Source organism: Falco punctatus (genome assembly GCF_963210335.1).
Source record: "Falco punctatus genome assembly, chromosome: 1".
Taxonomy (NCBI): domain Eukaryota; kingdom Metazoa; phylum Chordata; class Aves; order Falconiformes; family Falconidae; genus Falco; species Falco punctatus.
Window position 1 is genome coordinate 95,794,183 of NC_137580.1, and position 19,107 is coordinate 95,813,289.

The 19,107-nt window shown below is 52.1% G+C and overlaps 1 protein-coding gene across 7 annotated transcripts; it reads left to right on the plus strand.

Annotated features, from left to right (window-relative positions):
* The first annotated feature begins 1,370 nt into the window (after positions 1–1,370).
* CAMKK2 (calcium/calmodulin dependent protein kinase kinase 2) lies at positions 1,371–18,961 on the plus strand. 7 transcript variants are annotated; one of them, XM_080370142.1, is made up of 18 exons: positions 1,497–1,648; positions 5,853–5,973; positions 6,418–6,901; positions 7,632–7,679; positions 8,086–8,139; positions 8,297–8,348; positions 8,441–8,574; positions 9,222–9,258; positions 10,073–10,094; positions 10,386–10,474; positions 10,719–10,918; positions 11,009–11,062; positions 11,531–11,604; positions 12,121–12,208; positions 12,456–12,551; positions 13,108–13,236; positions 15,163–15,263; positions 15,650–18,961. In XM_080370142.1, the coding sequence occupies exons 3-18, from the start codon at positions 6,467–6,469 to the stop codon at positions 15,723–15,725; spliced, it is 1,689 nt and encodes a 562-aa protein (XP_080226268.1). In that variant the 5' UTR covers positions 1,497–1,648; positions 5,853–5,973; positions 6,418–6,466; the 3' UTR covers positions 15,726–18,961. The 7 variants fall into 7 exon arrangements, 5 of the variants coding, with proteins under 5 accessions (XP_080226268.1, XP_080226270.1, XP_080226271.1 ...); XM_080370144.1 differs by having other exon boundaries at positions 15,653–18,961; XM_080370143.1 differs by having other exon boundaries at positions 1,638–1,778.
* The last annotated feature ends 146 nt before the right edge of the window (positions 18,962–19,107 follow it).

Sequence of the window (19,107 nt, forward strand, 5' to 3'; positions counted from 1 at the left end):
ACCTTGGGGCCGGGGGTGCCAGTCCTTTCACCTTGGGACAACATAAAAGCTGAACATTGTTGGTGTAAGTGCTCGGAGATACCTTGCCAGGAAGCGCTAGATTAAGCCGTGGCACTGTTAGCAGCCGGAAAGCAAAGCCAGACCTAAACCTGGCTCCTCTGGAGCCCAGCCGGGTAAGGCAGGAAGAGAATGTCAAGATTTCAGAAAACACTAAGATGTGGTTGAAACAAGGGTCGTCCAGTGCTAGTTTATGCATCCCGTTAATCAGCATTGCAAGGTGGCTGTTGGCAGGTAAGTGCTTTGATTTTAAAATAGTATTTAAAATAAATAATAATTTAAAAAGTAGATTTTAAGAAGTCTCCTAACAGTGAAGAGTAACCCAGTGAGGTGGGAATGCTGGTTTTGGTGGCTCACCCCCGCTCAGCTACGTTTTATCAGCGCTGAGGAGTTCAATCCATAAAACATTTGGAGCACCTACAATTTCACCAGAGGTGCATAAAACCTGATTTCTAGAGTGGCTCTGAAGATCCTGGTCAGAATAGCAGCGTTTATCCATAAAGCTCCCACGGGAGCGTGCCTCTGCTCCGGGGAGTTGTACAAATGGGTATGTGGTGCCCACAAGTGCATCTTCACGCAAACTGAGGAGGAGGGTTTGTGCCAGCATGGCGTTCGCATGGGCTCAAGGTTGAAGCTGTTGTTCCCTGTGGAGTCGATCAGAAAACTGCAGGTGAGCTCAGCGTGGGGACAGTGGTGGATGGGGATGTGCTCAATGTGACAAACTGAACGAGGAGCACAGACAAAGCAAGAGAGATGGTCCCCGAGGGCTGATGCCGGGCGGGGAGGTAAAGGCCATGTCTGAGTGGGAGTGTTGCCTCTGTCCCCGCACTGCAGAGCTGCGGCTCGGTGGTGGTGATGGCCCAGTGATGGCCGCGGTGGCCCAGTGGTGGCTGCAGTGCCATTTCCAACCAACTGGTTTCTAAACCCCCCTTTAGGTGATGGTTTCAGAAGTGTCGGGCAACCAGCTGGAGCCGATGCAGGTCACCCAGTTTGGCCCCAGTTGACCCCACTCCAGAAATTGTGGGTGTGTACGAGGGCAGGGGGCCGAGCCCCAGCGGGGGGATGCTGCGGGTTGTGTCCCTCAGAGGGTGGGATGCGGGGGATGCTGCGGGTTGTGTCCCTCGGGGTTTGGGGGGGGCAGGATGTGGGGTCCCACAGTGGGACCCCCCGGGCAGGGGCGTTGCAGCCCGCGGCTGCGCTACGGGACGAGGTGGGGCCGCGCAGCCCGCCGGAGGGGGAGGGAAAATGCACACGAAAAATTTGTGTATATATATATATATAAATTATATATAAAAATAATAAAAAAACCCCACCCGAAAGAAGGGCTTATGGGGGGGTGGGCGGGAGGATGCTGCTGCCCGGGGGGGAACCTCCCCTTCCCCGGGGCGGAGCGGGGCCTCCCTCCCTCCCTCCTCCTTCCCTCCTCCCTCCCTCCTTCCCTCCCTGCCCCCCCCCCTCCCTCGCTGCCGCCGCCGGAGCGGAACCGAAAGCGAAGGCGGCGCCGTGCGGCCGCGGGTGGCCCAGCGCGCCGGGGGCTGCGGGGGCTGCGGGCCACCCCCCTTCCCGCCGGCGGAGCGGCGCGTCCCGCCAGGTCGGTGCCGCGGGGGCGGACGGGGGGGCCCGGCCGGGGGCAGCTCCCGCGGCTGCGGAGACAAAGCCGCGCCCGGAGGGACCGGCCGGCGGCGGGCGTGGGCGGCGGGGCCGGGGATGCCCTGGAGCAGGTACCGGCGCCTCCTCAAACGGGGCTTTCCCGGCGGGCTGGCCGCCGGCCCGGGCAGGGATTTGGGCGGGGAGGGGTAGGATCGGGGCTGGTGGTTCCCCAGCCCGCTGCGGGGAGCTGCGCGGAGGCCGGCCGGGCCCGGCAGGAATCCCTCCATCCATCCATCCCTCCATCCATCCATCCCTCCATCCCTGCGGCCGCCCGCGCGCGCCGGTGGTACCCGGCGGGCTGGCAGCATCCCAGGCGCGGGGGGGGTACACAGGCTAGTGGCCGGCCCCGCCACACCGGGTGTCCCGCAGACCCCACGGGGCTCCTGCCTGGGGAGGGGAGGGCTCGGAGCTGGGGGACTGGGGTGAGTTAGGCCGTGGGGCTGGGAAAAGGTAGGGGAGCTTTAAGGTCAAGAGGCAAGAGAGAGGCCAGAAGATGGAGCTGGTGGAGCTGGTGGAGCGATGGTGTACAGGGGACAGGTCCCGTTAGGAAAAGCCACATGTTGGGTCGCTGCGAGGGACCCAGCGTGGTTAGGAGGTGGGACGCGGCCTCCACGTGCATGACACAGAGGAGCACTGGGAGTGTGAAGGTGACGGTAAAGACCAAAAGCAGGTGCAGGCTGATCGTAGGAAGCGGGTGCAATGGAGCCGTGGGCTGACCAAGTGGCTGTGCAGTGCGACAGGAGAAGAAACCATCCCTGGGGACAGGAGCAGGTTGTCCTCAGGGCCAGGGGGACCATGCTGGGGAGGGGACTGGACGTGCGGTGGCTGTGGGCACTGGAGCTGCCTTCATGGCCCCTGACTGGAGTGGCAGCCCTTCTGGGGGAAGGAGCCCTGACCCTCTCCATGAGCACTTTGTTTTGGGAAAAACAGCCACTAAAACCTGAGAGCCCATCCCTGAGAGCGCAGCAAGGGGGGGGGCTGAGCCACCAGTGCTGTTCTGAGGAAGGCGCAGTTATCAGATTGTGGAGGTAATTGGGAGGAGGTTTTGCTTTCAACTCAGCCCTAATGTCTTTTAAGTGGTGTTCACAAAGCACAGAACCACTCTCGTTTCCACTTTCATGGGCATCACAGGCTGGAGCCGATTCCTGGAGAGCCAGGAGCCACTTGCCAGCGCTGGACAAGGTGATGGTGGTGCCCTGAGCTCATCCCGGCCTGTGCTCAATGCTGTGCCCGGAGCTTACACTCCCTTTGGGATGCTCATTATATGTTACTTAAGCAGTATTAGGTAGTATCATCAAGATTATAAAAAATCTTGGTAAAAATGTTTTTTGAGTCCTATTGAAACCTGCCACAGGGTTTCTCATGCTGTTACAATGCTATCAGCCCAGCTTTCCATTTTTTCCCCACTTCTTTCCAATCCCTGTGTTGGATGGGCCAGGCAGTGCAGGAGGCTCTTCCATTCACCCTGGGGGCAATGGGAAGCTTTGCTGCTCGGGCACAGGGACCCAGTGCAGATGGGGGCTGGGTGCCAGTTTCCAGTATCTCATTATTTTGGGTGTCCTCTGACTTCTAGAGAAGCTGCTGAGAGATTTTTTTCCATTAAAAGTCAGGCGGGGATGCATATGGTCTTTGTATACTACAGTGACTAATATATTTCTGGCAAGGTCTGCGCTCGCCCGTAGGAAGGGAAACTGTGATCGATGCCCCCGTTGCTGCAGATGACACCGCTCTTGGCACTGGTGCTTCCACTGCTGACCGTGACCAGGGAAAGCAAAATAGCCACTGGACTCTGCCCAGCACAAGCCGATAACAGCCCCCCTGCACTGGCCCAGTTAACTTTTAACCACAGACCATCGGTGGCAGCGGGGGGAGGATCCTCTGCAAGTAAAATCAGCCTTGCACCTGCGTAGAGAAAGAGCTCCAGGGAGGGAAGGACAGGCCAATGTGTCTGCACCCTCTGATTTAAATCTGAGCAGCCAGTGCTGGCTGTGAGGTTTCATCCTCTGCACCCTCTGGAATCAGTCGGTGCATTCCCAGCCAGAGGTGGCCTCATCCCAGCAGGGACCAGGCAGGGACCACACGCCCACAGCAGAGCTGGTGCAAAAGGAGGGGGCTGTAAAAATCACTTCACCCTCGCAGGGGCTGATTTCACTCCCATTCGTTTTTGCTAAGCCACGTGGACACTGAGAGAGAGAGCCACTGCCAGGGTTTCACAGACCTCTTTTCATTTTAATATCCTTCTCCTTGCTGAATTAGATGCAAGACTGATTGCTTCGATAATCCTGCCGCAGCCGCTATGGGTTATATATGGATTGCAGCCAAAAGCCGTGCCGATAAATCATTCCTATACACTAGGCTGTTATATTTCCTGAGGATTTTGTGGGCATGTGCTGCTCGCTTTTACATAAGGATCTGCTAGAGCTCACACCAGAATGCGCCAGTTTTCCCTGGGCAAGGACCTGGGTGGGTTGGTGAAACCAAAGCCTCTGGGCTGTATTTTCGTTCTTTGGGTTTATTTCCCACATTCTAGCTATTTTAGTTTTTCCTCTGGCTGGGAATACAGCTGTTCTCCTCCTCTCAGCCTCCCCGTGTGCTTATTAAGGAGAACTGGCTGCATTATCGTTAGCAGTTACCCCACATCCCTCGGGGCGGTGTTCAACAGTGGGATCCCACTTTTGGGTTTCTCTTGGGGAAGGTACCATCTCGGCTGGCCAAACCCCATGCCCAGCGCCTTTGCACACACACGCAAAGAGAAAAAACCTTTCAATTTTTCACCCCAGCTGATGTCACGAAGGTGCTTGGATGACTTTTAGCCTGTTTACAGAGCTCGGGGAAGCTTGTTTGAATTAATCAGCCTTGATATGTTTATCCTGGTCAAGCCAATTAACTCCCACTGGCCAGGGCATGCTCGGCTCTCAAGTGTGGCCGAGACTTTGTAACTCGATGTTGCTCTAGTCCAGCAAAGATTGGTGTGAACCCTCGGAAATTCAGACGCAGGTGATGCTCTGAGGGCAGGATGGGATGCCTGGCTGTGCTGTGCCACCGCTGGGGACCGGTGCTACAGCTGGTGATGATGCTGGGGTGGCTTCATCCCGGGGCCGCGCTGATGAGCTGCCTTTTTTGGTGTGGCTGCGGTGCACGGTGAGGGTAGAGGGCACAGTGTTCGGCATCGGCTCTGGCTTTGGGGGACGGCTATTTATACGTGCCCACTGGCAGGGCGCCCAAAGCAAGCCAGGCAAACAGCAACTGGCCTCAAAATGTATCCCTGCGGGTTCAGGATGAATTGGGGCGGGGGGGCTGCCTGTTTATTTTAATCCATTGGGGAGTGCATTAAAACACGCCAGTGTAGCCGCCAGCAGCACCGGGGCTGGGGGGGCGAGAGAGAATTTTGCAGCCACGATGCCTGAGATGCCCCTGCTTGGCTTGGCTGGCAGCTCCTGGCTCTCTTGCCCAGCAAAGCCCCAGCCAGGAGCAGATCCAGCCCCACGAAACGCAGCGTTTCTGAAATAGTTTGTCCTTGTTGCTGTTCGTCGGCTTATTTATAGCCTTCCCATCCCCTGCCTTTTTCTGCGCCTTGAAGCAGCAAGCGGCACCAGGTCGGCTTTAGCTCCGGGCTGATCCCGCTCAGGCAAAAAAGCTCCGGTTTATAGATTGGTGTTGAAAACAGCAATTAGGCCATTGTGAAGCCTGGAGAAAGGGGGAGATGATTTGATTTCTGTACTTGACCCATAATTTCTGCTGGGCTGATTCAGAGTGGTTGTGCTGCGGGGGCATCGCAGAAACTTCAATGGAGCTGAGTGGAGCTAATTTTATCCGGCTGCCTCGCTGAGGTGTGGGAACCAGGCAGAAAAATGCCTCAAACCTTGCTCCTGCTTCTGGGCTGTTTGTTTCGGGATATTTTTTTGCGCTTGTTTCTGCAGCAACTCATTAATGTAGAAATTAAAACCAGCACCGGTGTCGCAGCAGGGAAGAGCGATGGTTTATAACCAACCAGCCATCGAACTGCCCTGGCTGCTGCAGAGCACCTGTCACATGTGAATTAACACTGTTTTCGCCCCTTTTAAAGTTATTATTTAATTATGTGATTTTTTTAAAGAATTCTTTGTTGCTAACAAAATTGTTTTCTTATTTATCTCGCGGTTCAGGAACCGTATTTTTGCACAGAAGGCTGTAGTGAACCTGGGGCGAGGAAGAGAAATTGCTGGCAATGACGGGCTGCAGGAGGAGGCAGTGAGCCAGGGGGGTTGATCCTGCACCCCATGCTTGGTAAGTGGGTCCCCGTGCCCCTGAGCTGCTTCATTTGGGGGGGTGGGGGGTGGCAGAGATGTGCCCGCTCCGACTGCAGGACTGAGCAGTAAAGCAGGGAACTGAGCTGTATTTTTGCTGGTAGAGTGCAGGGCCAGATCCTACCCCTGTAAAATGCCCCTTTTGGGGGTGTTTCTGTAGTGGAGGTGCTGGGGTGGTTATTCCCTGGAGGCATTTAAATAAAGGGCGTGGAAGGAGCAGTGGTGGTGGCCTTGGGGCTGAGGCTGGCCCCTGCTGGGGGTCTGCCCCACGGCAGGGTGGGTGCACATCCCGGTGCCATCCTGTGCCACCGCCTTTGGCTTTACCATCCCCTATGGGATGAATAAATTAATCTGCAGAGTAACGACCAGCGGGAGGACATCTGGCTTGCCGAGGGAGCCTGGCTGAGCTGCCCTGTGTTTGCAGGCATGCCCCCCCATCACAGCATGGCCGGGATGAGGCCGTCGGTCGCACCATGCCATCATGCGTCTCCAGCAGCTTGCCCACCCCATGGCCCCTCTGCCGTGATGGAGGCTGCGGCCACCGAGCCCCTGGGGTGCTGCAGGACCCCCCGCCGCTGAGCCCCTGCTGCCCCAGCATGGCCTCACTCATCGTGGTGACCGAGTACGACGCGACAGGGAGTGCGAGCGAGGAGGAGATGAACGCGCCCGGTGGCGAGGGTTTCGGGGATGGCCGGGAGCCGAGGGCAAAGCTGCACCTCTCTGGCCGAAAGTTGTCCCTGCAGGAGCGGTCGCAGCCTGCCCACTCACCTGGGGCTGGCGATGGCACCAACGAACGCTTCATCTACCCGTCCCTCCCTTACTCGCCGGTGACGTCCCCGCATTCCTCCCCGCGCCTGCCGCGGCGGCCGACGGTGGAGTCAAACCGCGTGTCCATCACGGGGCTGCAGGTGAGGGGGATGAACACCGCTCCCGCAGTCCTCCTGCCCCCGTCCTCCTGGTTTCACCCTCTCCGTGGCATTGCTTCTTGCTTGTTTTTTTGGGATAGAACCCCACAGAGGTGGTGCGATATCCTGGTCCATCCTGGGCTGGGGGCACAGCCCTCGAGGAGGGTGACCCCGCAGCTCACCGCATTTCATGCCTTTTGCAGATGCCACCAGCTCTCATGGCTGTGTTTCTTGGGGACCTGGCGGCATACCATGATTTTCCTTTTCTCCCCTCCCAAATAAAAAAAGAGAGAAACCTGCTGAGATCTAAAGAGAAAACGGCCCTGCCCGCCCCCAGCCTGCCAGCAAACAGGCAACAAGTGGCTGCTTTGCCCATTAAAAATAAAAATAGTCAATGCCAGGTCACTGGTGTTAAACTCCCCGGGGCTCTCTTGGCCGCTGATCCCCACTGCTGCCTGCCTGCCGTGCGCTCTTGTTCCACAAGAGCAGACAATATTGCCTGCCCAGCCGTTAACATTTGTAATTAGCCATCTATAAACACGCCGACGTGTGGCCGGGCGGCTGGCATTTATGGCTCATGGCTGGCTCAAAGCTGTCCAGCCCCGAGCGAGCGCCCGGGCAGAGCGGAGTAGGGGGTGAGTTTGCAGAGAAAGTTTTGCTGGAGATGTAAGAGGAGGAGAGCAAACACTAGTGGTTTCGTGGCTCTTGTCCGACCGCCCCTCTCTCCCCACAGGACTGTGTGCAGCTCAACCAGTACAAGCTGAAGGATGAGATTGGGAAGGTGAGCGTTGGCCGGGTTTGGGGTGGGATGGGGCGATTGAGGGTAGCAGGGCGGTGGGCTCACTTTTGCTTTCCAGCTGGTGAGGCGGCACATTCAGCCACTTGCCACAGCAACTTGGCCAGCTCCTTGCTGCGACGCCAGTCTCTTCTGGGTGGTGCTGATTGAATTGAATTTTTTTTAATTATCATTAATTTTCACCATTCCCCCTCCCTCCCATCAAATGGGGCATTTGAAGCCTTTCTTTGCCAGCAGTGTGATGCCAGACTGTATGCCCTGCTCCTCCCAGCATCGCCCACCAGCTCGGGGATCCGGGTGGGGCTGGGTTTGGGAACAAGCCCGGTTTGGTGCTCTGGGGGTTTTTTTGGGCTGTCCCTAACTGGTCCCCCATGGCTGTGCCCCTCTCTAGGGCTCCTACGGAGTGGTGAAGCTGGCCTACAACGAAGACGATAACACCTACTATGTGAGTAGCACTCGGCCTCGGAGCTCACAGTGGAGGGGGTGGGATGGGGATGGATCCCCTCTGCTGACTCCCTGCCCAGCTCCCTGCTGGCCCCATTCTGCTGGCCCCATTTTATCCTTGATTTGCCCCAAATCCCACATTCTTTCCCCTCTTTCAGGCAATGAAGGTTCTTTCAAAAAAGAAGCTGATGAGACAGGCAGGCTTCCCCCGTAAGTGGCACCAAAGCTTTAGGGTGGGGGATGCTTTGGGGACCACAGGGGCTCATTCCCGACTGGACACCCCATCTTCCCCTTTCCCACAGGCCGCCCACCGCCCCGCGGGGCCAAAGCTGCCTCCGAGGGCTGCCTTCAGCCCAGGGGGCCCATCGAGCAGGTCTACCAGGAGATCGCCATCCTGAAGAAGCTGGACCACCCCAACGTGGTGAAGCTGGTGGAGGTGAGCACCAGGCAGCCCCTTTCCAAACACCAGCCCGAGTGTGCAGGAGCCTGGATGCTGCAGGGATGGGTGGAGGGGAGCGACCACAGCAGGGCTGGGTTGGCCGTGGCAGGTCCTGCCTATGGGAGACTCGTGCTTTCCCTGGTTTAAAAGGTTTTTCATTCCCACCTCCCAAAAGAGGATTTTTTGGCTTCCTTGCCCAGAAAGGGAAATGCAGAAAAATGTTGTTTCCTTGGAAGAAACAAGTGCTCAGATGGGGTTTGGGGAGGAATTGGTGTTTCTGCGAGCTCTGCGGTACAGCCGCTCTGCCCTCCGCCCACTGCCTGCATGAAACGGTCCAAAAATCAAGAACTAAGGATGTGCAGGCTGGAGTTTATTTGGATCATGAGTCAGATGATGCTTCCTGTGTGTTTTAAATATTTACTTCCTTGAAGTACAGCTATATCTCTGTCCTCTTTTTTCCCCCACCCCTTGCGGGTAGAAGCTTGGAGATTCGCAGACCTCGCTGGTGGTGCAGATGGTGCAGGACTGAGACAGCTGCTGTATAAAAAATCATAGAATCATTTAGGTTGGAAAAGATCTTTCACAATGTTTAATTTGCAAGGGTTTTTGGTGCTGTTTAACTGCCTTTCTGCTTCTTTCGGCAGGTCCTGGATGACCCCAGCGAGGACCACCTGTACATGGGTAACTGCCCACTGCTCTGTGGCGCTCACGGGGTGTCGGCAGGATGGGAGTTTGATGGGGAAAAGGGTTCCCCCCATGTTTTGGGGTGTCTGTGTGTGGGGTTGAGTCTCTGCTCTGGAACAGGTGTGGCCTGCATGTGCTGGAGGAGCAAATCCCTTCTAATTGTCGGAGCAAGTGGGATCCATTCCAGGTTCAGAGAGGAGACAGGAGTGCTTTATAGCACTTTATAGGCTTTAATTCAACATCAGCACATGCTTTGCCATGAAAGGCACCAGCATTTATGTTCTCAGCTTTGAAGCCAGGCTGCTAGAAAGTAGCTTTATTTCTTTGGCTTTGAGAACAAGGCACATGTTAATTATCCATGGTATGGATGAGCCGCTTCCCAACCTGGCTTGCAGACGGCAGTGGCTTGCTTGATGTAAATACACACACTTTTGGAGGAGGCATTTCTCTTGCATCGTTTATGTTCAGCCTGTACTAGAGAAGGAGTGTGTGATACCGTCATGGCCAAGCACGGAGTGGGGGCTTGGCTATGGTTTCACAGGCAAACTGAGGGGTTTGGGGTGCCGGGGAGGGGGGGTACTTCATGATGCTGAAGCTGCAGCACTGAGAAGGTAGTTGGTACCATCCCCTTAACTAAAAATGGGAGCAACCAAAATGCAATGTGCCTTGCATAAGATGGCATCTCCTTTTTTAAAAAATGTATTATTTTTAGAATGTTTGTCATTAAAATAATGGCTTTTGTGCTGAGACTGTGCTCGTAGGAGCTCCAACCTGTAAGTGATCTGTAATCACCTTCTCTTTTGTGTTTCAGTGTTTGAACTGGTGAAGCAAGGGTGAGTATTGAACTCCAGATCTAAACCTCCTAAAGCATGACCGTGAGATGGGTTTGTGGGTGGCACAGCTCGGCCACCTGAGGCGGGCACGGGACACAGAGGCAATGAGGAGATTCATGGTGGGTCTCCCAGGGTTTGGGTAGCATCTACCCAACCTAGTGGCAGTTATGTACACCCTGTATGTGCTTGCATTTGGGGCTGCATGCTGGTGCCAGCCAGTGCCAAAGCCTCTGGGACAGGTTTCGACACATCTGGATGGGGAACGAGGTCTGTTCTCTCTTACCTTTGCAGCCCCGTGATGGAAATCCCAACGCTGAAACCTCTCAGTGAGGACCAGGCTCGGTTCTACTTCCAGGATCTGATCAAGGGCATTGAATACTGTAAGTATCTGTGCAAAAAGGCTGGGATTTCTCTCTTTTGTTTTTTTTTTTTAAACACCTGGGGCTGGACTTTCTGCTGCTGTACAGTGCCATTTCTGGTGGCTCATGCTATTGCACAAAGGTTTTTGAAGCTGGGGCTGGTGGTGATGTTAGCAGAAAGGCTTAGAGCCATGCAGGGGCTTTGTGGCTCCTTTGCTGCAGACTGACGGCGCTGCTGAATCGCTGTTTTTTCCTTTGGCTGCAGTGCACTATCAAAAGATAATCCACCGGGATATTAAACCTTCCAACCTCCTTGTGGGGGAAGACGGGCACATCAAGATTGCTGACTTTGGAGTGAGCAATGAGTTCAAGGGAGCTGATGCCCTTTTAACCAACACAGTGGGTACCCCCGCCTTCATGGCCCCAGAGACACTCTCAGAAACCAGGAAAATCTTCTCTGGAAAGGTATTTAATAGCAACTTGAGAGTTTTCAGGTGAATCTTCCTTGTACACAATGTCCATTGCAGATCTAACTATGCTTTCTTCGCTCTGCAGGCTTTGGATGTCTGGGCCATGGGGATCACACTGTACTGCTTCGTGTTTGGGCAGGTGATGAGATTGAGTTTTTGGTACTGTTGGTGGTTAGGGGGGGTTGGTGTGTGCCTCCACATGCCAGGAACGTGGTGGAATTTGCACCCTGCCCCCCTGTTTGAGCAGTTGGGTAATGCCAAGAGAAGATGCGGATGTGTGGGTGGAAATGGGAAACCTCTGCCTGTCCACAGAGCGGGTGCAGCCAGAACGTCCGTGTTTCTCTTTTTCCCTGGGGAAAAAATTCTGTCCCTGGCCAGATTTTTTTTAAGAAAGGAGCTGTTGTAGTAATTTGGTCATTCTTAGTCAATTTTATTTTCATTGTGTTTCAAAGAAGACGTTGATATAACAGGAAGTCTTCTGGTATTTCCCTGTAATTGGGTCCTTGCTCTTTCAGACCCTGCGAGATCCCCGTGCTGGACTGAAGCCCCATTGCCGCTTCTTAACAGAGGTTGTTGCTTTTCTCATTGCTCTTTTTCTTCACGGCAGTGCCCTTTTATGGATGAAAGGATCCTGAGTTTACACAATAAAATCAAGACCCAAACGCTGGAGTTCCCAGACCAGTAAGTACTCAATCCCCCCACTGAGCCCCCAGCCTTTATTTAAAAGCTCATTTGAGCCATTTCTCAAGCGCTGCCTGGGTGGGGCTGGATCTGCTTGGCTGTGGTTTTGCAAAACTCAGTCTCTGAGCCCTTCTGTTGGCCCTCTGCCCCAGAAAACTTCCTTTGTATTAAACATGAAGGCAACATCTCTTGGTTTGCAGCTGCCAGAGAAGGAGTATTTGAAATTGAAGAGTTGCTGCCTGTTGGCTTTTCACCTGGGTGGAGCAGCCCTGTACACATGGCATCACACTTTGGATTGCCCAAGAAGGGGATATTTTGCTTCCCTGGGGAGATTGGGGAGGAAACCTGGATTTTGGGGTTTTTGGGTTGTGCACAAGTACCCGGAGCTGCATCCTTGCCAGGGCTGGGGTCCAGCCTCAGCCCACATGGGAAAGCCCACGGTGGCTGGCACTGGGGTGAGGAAGTTGGGCAGCATCCATCCCCTTCCCCGTCTCATCTCCCCTCTCCTTTCCTCAGGCCAGAAGTTACAGACTTCTTGAAGGATTTGATTACACGGATGCTGGATAAAAATCCTGAATCTAGGATTTCGGTCCCAGAAATCAAGGTACTGACCCAACCCCCTGGTGTTGGCTGTGGATTCTCTTCTGTTGGGTTCTCCTTGCTCGGCTTTTTTTGGGAGTCAGTTTGATCGCGCCAGGCTAGGTCCTCCCCCTGTGCCCAGGGCCCCTGGGCAGGTAAGTCCCAGCTCCTTCCCCTGCTCCGGGACCTGCTCAGCTTTGGGACCTTTGGTGCCTACAAGAAGTCACAGGCAAAAGGAAATCCCCTGAGTACAGTATTTCCTCTGCTACCAGGAAAGTACTGTGCAACAGCCTTTCGCAGGAGATTTCTGGTCCTCCGCCCCTGTGGGAGCCTGGAAGGGGCGAGAAGCTGAGAAAATGGAGACTAAGGTAGGGGGAAAGGATTGCGGGGGAATTGCTGAACCGTTTTGTGCTCCTCCGGCAGCTGCCCAAGATGCCAGGTGTGTGGGCAAGGAGAAAGAGGAGTTTCTGCCTTCTGTCATGGATTAATCCAGGTCCCAGACTAGGGCTCGGTGGGTCTCCCCATCACTGCTGCTCATATGTATGGTCTGGAATAAATCACTCCTGCCTCTTGGTGCTGTCTCATCTGTAAGATGAGAATGAAAACAGGGCATCTTCCCTAAAACCCGGATGAGATGGCCAGTGCTGTAGGTCACCAAGATGATTGCTCAGCTGTGTAGATGGGGCCAGCGCTGGCTCCGAGTGAGCCACACCATGGCATTTTCTGCTCCGGGCTGAGATGTTCCTGGCGGCGCCAGGGTGAGCTGGCTCGCTGGCAAGATGACATGTCTCTCCCCTGCTCCCTGGTACTTCAGGAGCACATAGGGGCCATAGCTTGGGCAAGGAGATGCGTTTGCCAGGCTTGTGTTGTTTGAGTTACGAAAAAGAGGAAATCGTTCCTGACAGGCTGTGTTATTAATTGAAGTTGCACCCTTGGGTCACCAAGAATGGAGCGGAGCTGCTGCCTACGGAGGATGAGAACTGCACCCTCGTTGAGGTGACGGAGGAGGAGGTGGAAAATTCGGTCAAGCACATCCCCAGCCTGGCCACCGTGGTGAGTACAGGGGAGGTGATGGTCTGTGGACGCACACTGGGGTCCACGCTGCCTCCTGAGGCAGTCCTGAACAGCTGGAGGTTGCTGCTGAAGGGCAAAAGCATTGGGCAGGAGGGGAGCAAAGACGTTCCCTGTCTTGGAAACAATCACTGCAAGACTGGGTCTCAGCACCTCACTGGAGGGGGAGTGCACCCCCCTGCAGCGTGGGTGAATATTTCAGAGTGGTCTCAAAGGGACCCACGAGCAGTCTCCACGCTTGAGCTGGCTGCCTAAATATCACTGTATTTGCTCAGGGCAAAAAAGCATCTAGTCCAGGACTTGTCTGCAGCCAGGAGTGGGTGTTCTGGCCAGGCACGAGGAGCTCCTGTCCTGCTCTGCCCATCTGGCCATAGGGGCTGCGGGAGCTTCCCAGGATGGAGATTTTATCTGGGCCACAGCGTGTGCCAGCCCCCGCCTGGAGCTATTCTTGGTGAATTAATCTCATCTCTTTTCAAGCTCATATTTTTATTCTCTGCAACCCACTGCAGTGGTGAGAACCACAGTGTAACCCTGCCCTGTGGGTAAAGTGAAATCCTTTTGGGTTTTGAGCATGATGATTTCTTTGCTAGCACTTACGCTAGGAGAAATAGCACGCGATCATTTGCAGTTCTCTGGCACGGTGTTATCTGCCTGTGATTTTTTTGAAGTCCAGGTCTCCCTTTGAAGCCCCTTTTCGTGTCTCATGGCTGTGCCCACTTCTGGCCCCATTTCTAGAGCTCTCTCCCATTCTCATACCCTGCAGAAGTCTCTTCAATTGTTGATACTTTAATATGCAAATGTGCCTTGCACTGCTCAGGCTAAAAGAGCAGATCTTGCCCTAAAGGGATCACCATTGATGAGGGGGTTTCCCCCTTCTTTTCAGAGGTGACTTGCCATGCAGCAGAGAATGGCTCAGTGCTCCTGGCCCTGTTTGAAAATCCAGGTGTATTTAACACAGTTCAGGGCACATGAACTTTTACTGTCACTCTTGGTTCCTAAATAAGCCAACACCTCCAGGCAGGTCTTGTATTTTCCCATTTGCATTTGTTCTTCAAAATTACCCTCTGGTGCCTGATCTTTGTGCATCCACCTGCAGGCATTAACACTCGAGTATGAGGTTCACGTGGCTTCAGCTCTCACGTAAAATGCCTTTCCCCACGGGACCTTGCTGCCATGGGCATTTCAGACATGTAAGGGCTCTCGGTGCGCCACGTGAGCAGATAAATGAGGCACAGAGGGATGAGAAGCGATATAAAATGATGCCGGAGGTCTCCAGAGCAGGATGTAGATGCCAAGGCAGGGTCAAGTGCTGCTCATGCTGTTCTCTGCTCCCATCAGCAAAATAAGTTGGGAGATGCTTGGAAAGAGCCCCAACACTTGCTCTGTACACAGCAGTCTCCAATTGCAGCTGATGCTGGGTAATATTGTATTTTGCAGCCAAAGCTAGACAAACGGCCAATTTTTCACCTTGGTTCTGGTAAATGTTATGGCAAAATTCTGCTTCCTTCTTTCCCTTCTCTTTTTCCATGAATTCTTCTGCCAGGTAATCATGAGGAACTGGGAATTTGCAGGTACTGGATGCAGTAATCAGTAAAACCTGCTTCTGGAGGGGAGAAAATCTTCCCAGGCTTGGTTTTGCTCTCCTTTCCAGCCTTTCGCACCTAGTGTGGCTCTCAGCTGCATGTTGCACCGTGGGTTTCAGACAAGGATACAGCCCCTGTATGAAACACCTGGAGACTTGTAAACACACTTCCTTCTTTGCTTTTTTTTTTTTTTTTTTTTTAAGAAAAGAGAACTTTGACTTGTTTTCACTGGTTTTCTTAATTGCTTGGGCATGAGGGTTGGGTGTTCCTGTTGCTCCTGAATGAAAGAAAAGTGTCCCTGATGAATTCCCATTTGGTCTTGCAGATCTTGGTTAAAACCATGATCCGGAAGCGATCCTTTGGGAACCCGTTTGAGGGGAGCAGGAGGGAAGAGCGGTCGTTGTCTGCCCCTGGGAACCTGCTGCCGTAAGTGTCATCGCCTCACCTCAACCCAAAAGGACATTTGCAGCTTGTGTTAATGCTCTGGAAAATGCTGCAAAGCACAGGAGGATAATCTGAGGAGTTGGGCTTTGAATCTTTTTTGTGGGGCCACGATTGGGTGTTCACACCCCCTCTGCCTGACCCATAACCACTTTATGGGATGATTTTTATGATGTGGCATATCCTGCTGCTCTGATGGGCTGAAAACCATCTTCTTACGGCAGTTCCAGCCTGTTACAAGGGGTGCTGGGGGGAGGTGACATGTGCTCAGGGTCCCAAAGGTCTCGTGGCAGGGAAGGGGCAGATGTTGGTGTCTCATCTGCTTTGCCTTTCTCTGAGTCCCTCAGCAACTGTTTTATTTCCTTTTAAAGCAGGAAACAAGGCAGTGAAGATAATATGAAATGCAACGACTTGCCCAACGTGGGAGAGGAGGAACTTCTTTCATGAACATCAACTTTATGGTTCTGTTGAGCAACTTGGTCCGGGGCACATAATAAAGTGTGCAGCTGAGGATGAGCGATGTTAACAGAGCCTCCACCAAACACAGCATGACATGGCACTATTTCAGTATAATGCTGGATGTAGAGCTTGCACAGCAGCATGTTATAAGACATCCAACTACTTGTCATAAACATTGAACATCTCCGATTGCTTGGACTGCTGACTTCAAGTGGGAAAGGCACTGGCTGATAGCAGAGAGGTGAGCTATCGCGTTGAGCAGCAACAGTGCTTTGCAAAAAAAACCAAAAAAGCAAAACCAAACCATCAAACAAAAATGCATTTGGATCTGCTTTGACCTGGGTTTAATGTCAGGTAATTTCTGGGGACTAGCGCCAGCACCCCAGGGGTGTTGTACGCCCATTGCATAGGTGGTGGGCACACACAGAATGGTGAAGCTTCTGCAAAGTGGCATATGTGACAGTAAAACTACACATGCACACTTTGAGAGTTCACGACCTACCAGAAGTAATGTTGCATCTATTTCTCATAGTTCTGGTTTGTTTTTAATTGACGCCTTTTTAACTGCATGAGAACAAGGCAAAAACCCACCTTCTCAGCTTTTTAAAGAATGCCTACCTTTGTGAGCCGAGTTGTATTATACAGCATCTTCGGAGTGTTCAGAAAGGGAGGTTAATTACCTCCTAAGGTAATTAACACCTTTCCTAAGGTGTGACTAGGACTTGGTAAGTTGAGTATTCAGTGTATGAAAGGAAAAGGTATTTAAGGGCTTAAGTTCAGTTTGAACTATTTTTGCTGCAGACATACGAGTGAAAGGTGGTGTTTAGCTGAATGTTTGTTTTGAACAGCAGAGGAAGCACTAACAGCAGTTTGTTTATAAATCTTTTACTTGATCTAGGTAGATATCTTATTAAATATAAAATTCAGGGTAAAATCCTTCACTTCCATGTACATTACATGGTTTACTACAATTAAAAATAATACAACTTATGCTATTTTTTAAGTATAGACTTAGGGCTTGCTTAGAATTTAAGATCTTAATGAAATACTTAGATTAGCTAGTAATTTTCAAAGGAACTTTTGTTTTCCAAACTCTTAATCTGGATTTTGGGGCCAATGCTATGTATTTTTTGCAAGTTCGTTACCAGTAATTTGTGAATGCCTGTGGATCAGAGGCTTGTTAGTAAATTAAGTGTATACCTAATTCATGGATTGTTTCTTATGAAGAGCTCTTTCACCTTCAGTCAGATTACTCTGATTATTTTGTGGTGCTTGTAAAAAATAATAATCTATCGTGTGGTGGGAGAGACTCTGGTCTCCCTTTCCCAAGTTTGCTGTGCTCCGACAAAGCTGGAGAACAGCAGGCTGTGGGTGAGCTGGAGAAGAGTCAGGGTTTGCGTGAGGAAAGGCGTCACGGTAAGTACAGCTGTTTTGTGGATGGAGCCTGGGGCTGGGAGGGAGAAGGTCTGACCTCTTCTCAGCCTTATTTGTTGTGTGACCTTGAGCAAGGCATTTTAAATGACAGTGTACCCAAAAGAGGGGGAGGATTCGAATGTCCCAAGTGTGTAAGGGACTGCCAAGGCCTAATTCTTTGCCCTGAGGAAGAAGGTGGCACTGGGAGAGACCCAAGTGTTGTGATTAATGGTAAGATCTCTGCCTGCTAACCCCGGACCGTCCTCCTGTCCTTGATCTCGGGCAGCAGAAGCAGCACGCCGAGGTCCTTGGCCCTGCTGCAGTCAGACCTGGCCTGGTAATTCCTGTTTAGGACAGGTCTTTGTTAAAGCCAGGACAGTGTTAGCAAGTGTGCAGGTGCCTACGCAAACTGTCCCTTACATCTTTTGATCATTTGAAGCAATGCCTCCCCTAAATTGCAATTTATTACCAGAACATTGTTCTGGTGGCCTCTTTCCAAAGCCAGTGATGAAGGCTGGTGGTTTAGGAGCAGTACTATGGAGTTTGGAGCCATAAGACACGCACTGTTTCCCTCCTGTTTTAATCCGAGGCTATGCCAAAGCCCTGCAGCTTCAGCTGTGGGGAAACCAAACAGGTGACGGGTGCCAGCACTACTACAGCTGCCTGCTCCTCCTTTCCTAAACTTTCCATTGTGGAAATGAGTGAGAGTGGGCAGCTTGGTTCTCCTACCCTGTAAATGGACTTGTTCTGGAAAAAAAAAAAAGAAAAAGAAAAAAATTGCAAACCATAGGGGATCTGATTATTTGTAGCTGGTGCATAGTAATGTGTGTGGTGTGTTTTTGTTAAAGGTGAGTTGTAGAGATGCTCTGTGCTGCATATCTCTGGTTTGTGATTTGTCAGGTGCCTAGCGAGGCAGTTTACATTTACCAAACAGGCTGGCCAGGTGCAATGCAGCTTCTAACCAGCATAAGCTGTACCAGTTCCTCAGCGCCCAGTCACAGTCACTGGGCCTCAGCTATTATCATAGATCAGTGTCTCGGCTACCACGGGCTTGGTTCGTAAGGATCCTAAAGCTCAGCACTTCCCTAAGGCGCCCTCCGGCATGTTTGTCTCAGTGACAGCTCCAGCAGGGCTGCAGCCAAACGCACATTTCTGAAGGAAATTTGATGTAGGTTGTTCTTGTTGATTAGTTCTGTTGAAAGTATGAAGTGTGGCCGTGTCAGGAAGATATAGCTAAATGCATGACCTGTTAGAGAAGCTGTACTGTATATAAAAACCCGCTCAGTTCCCTAGCTGCTGTTCCTTAGTAGTAATGCTAGCTTTTTTCTTATAGTGAAGTAAACATTTTGCTTGTGCCTTGGAACTGGGCTATAGCTTGATTTCCCCAACTCCCTTCCTTTCAAGCAAGCCCAGTGCTGACGGTAGGCTTAACGCTGGGTACTAAGCCTTTTTGGCTCTGAAAGCACACAGGAAAGTGCTAAGGGGAAACCAGGCCTCTTGTCCGAGTAGTTTTTCTTGGTGGTCCCCTCTTACCTATCAGGCAATTAATTGATCTGTTTCTTTTCTAAGGTCCTGAACTATTGCTGATTTTTATACTGTTTGTTTAATGACCAAGGCTTGTGTTTCATCCCTACCCCTTTATTATGCATTTAACTTTATCAGGTGTACCAAGTTTAAATACTGTGTATTTACCACTTTTAAACTATATTACCTAAGAAGAAAGGGGAAAAAAAACCCAAACAACTAAGTGTTTTTCCACACAGCTGTTCAAGCTTCTCTGTACAAGTTGAAATAAATGACATGCAACCAAACCCAGAGTTAGTTGATCAAGTGGAACCATTATCCTGTTTGACTGGTCTTTATCAAGTTCTGAGAGTTTGCTCGTTGGAAGAAGAGTCTGAAACCACCTTTCTATGTTAGTGAAGTCTGGTGCTCTACCATTACTGGGGATCTTGGG

Bases quoted from the DNA above. Each gene is read 5' to 3' on its own strand.
- CAMKK2 (XM_080370142.1), top strand. From the start codon at position 6,467: ATGCCATCATGCGTCTCCAGCAGCTTGCCCACCCCATGGCCCCTCTGC. The intron at 8,140-8,296 runs GTGAGTAGCACT...CCCCTCTTTCAG, and splicing joins AAGACGATAACACCTACTAT to GCAATGAAGGTTCTTTCAAA. The intron at 9,259-10,072 runs GTAACTGCCCAC...TTTGTGTTTCAG, and splicing joins CGAGGACCACCTGTACATGG to TGTTTGAACTGGTGAAGCAA.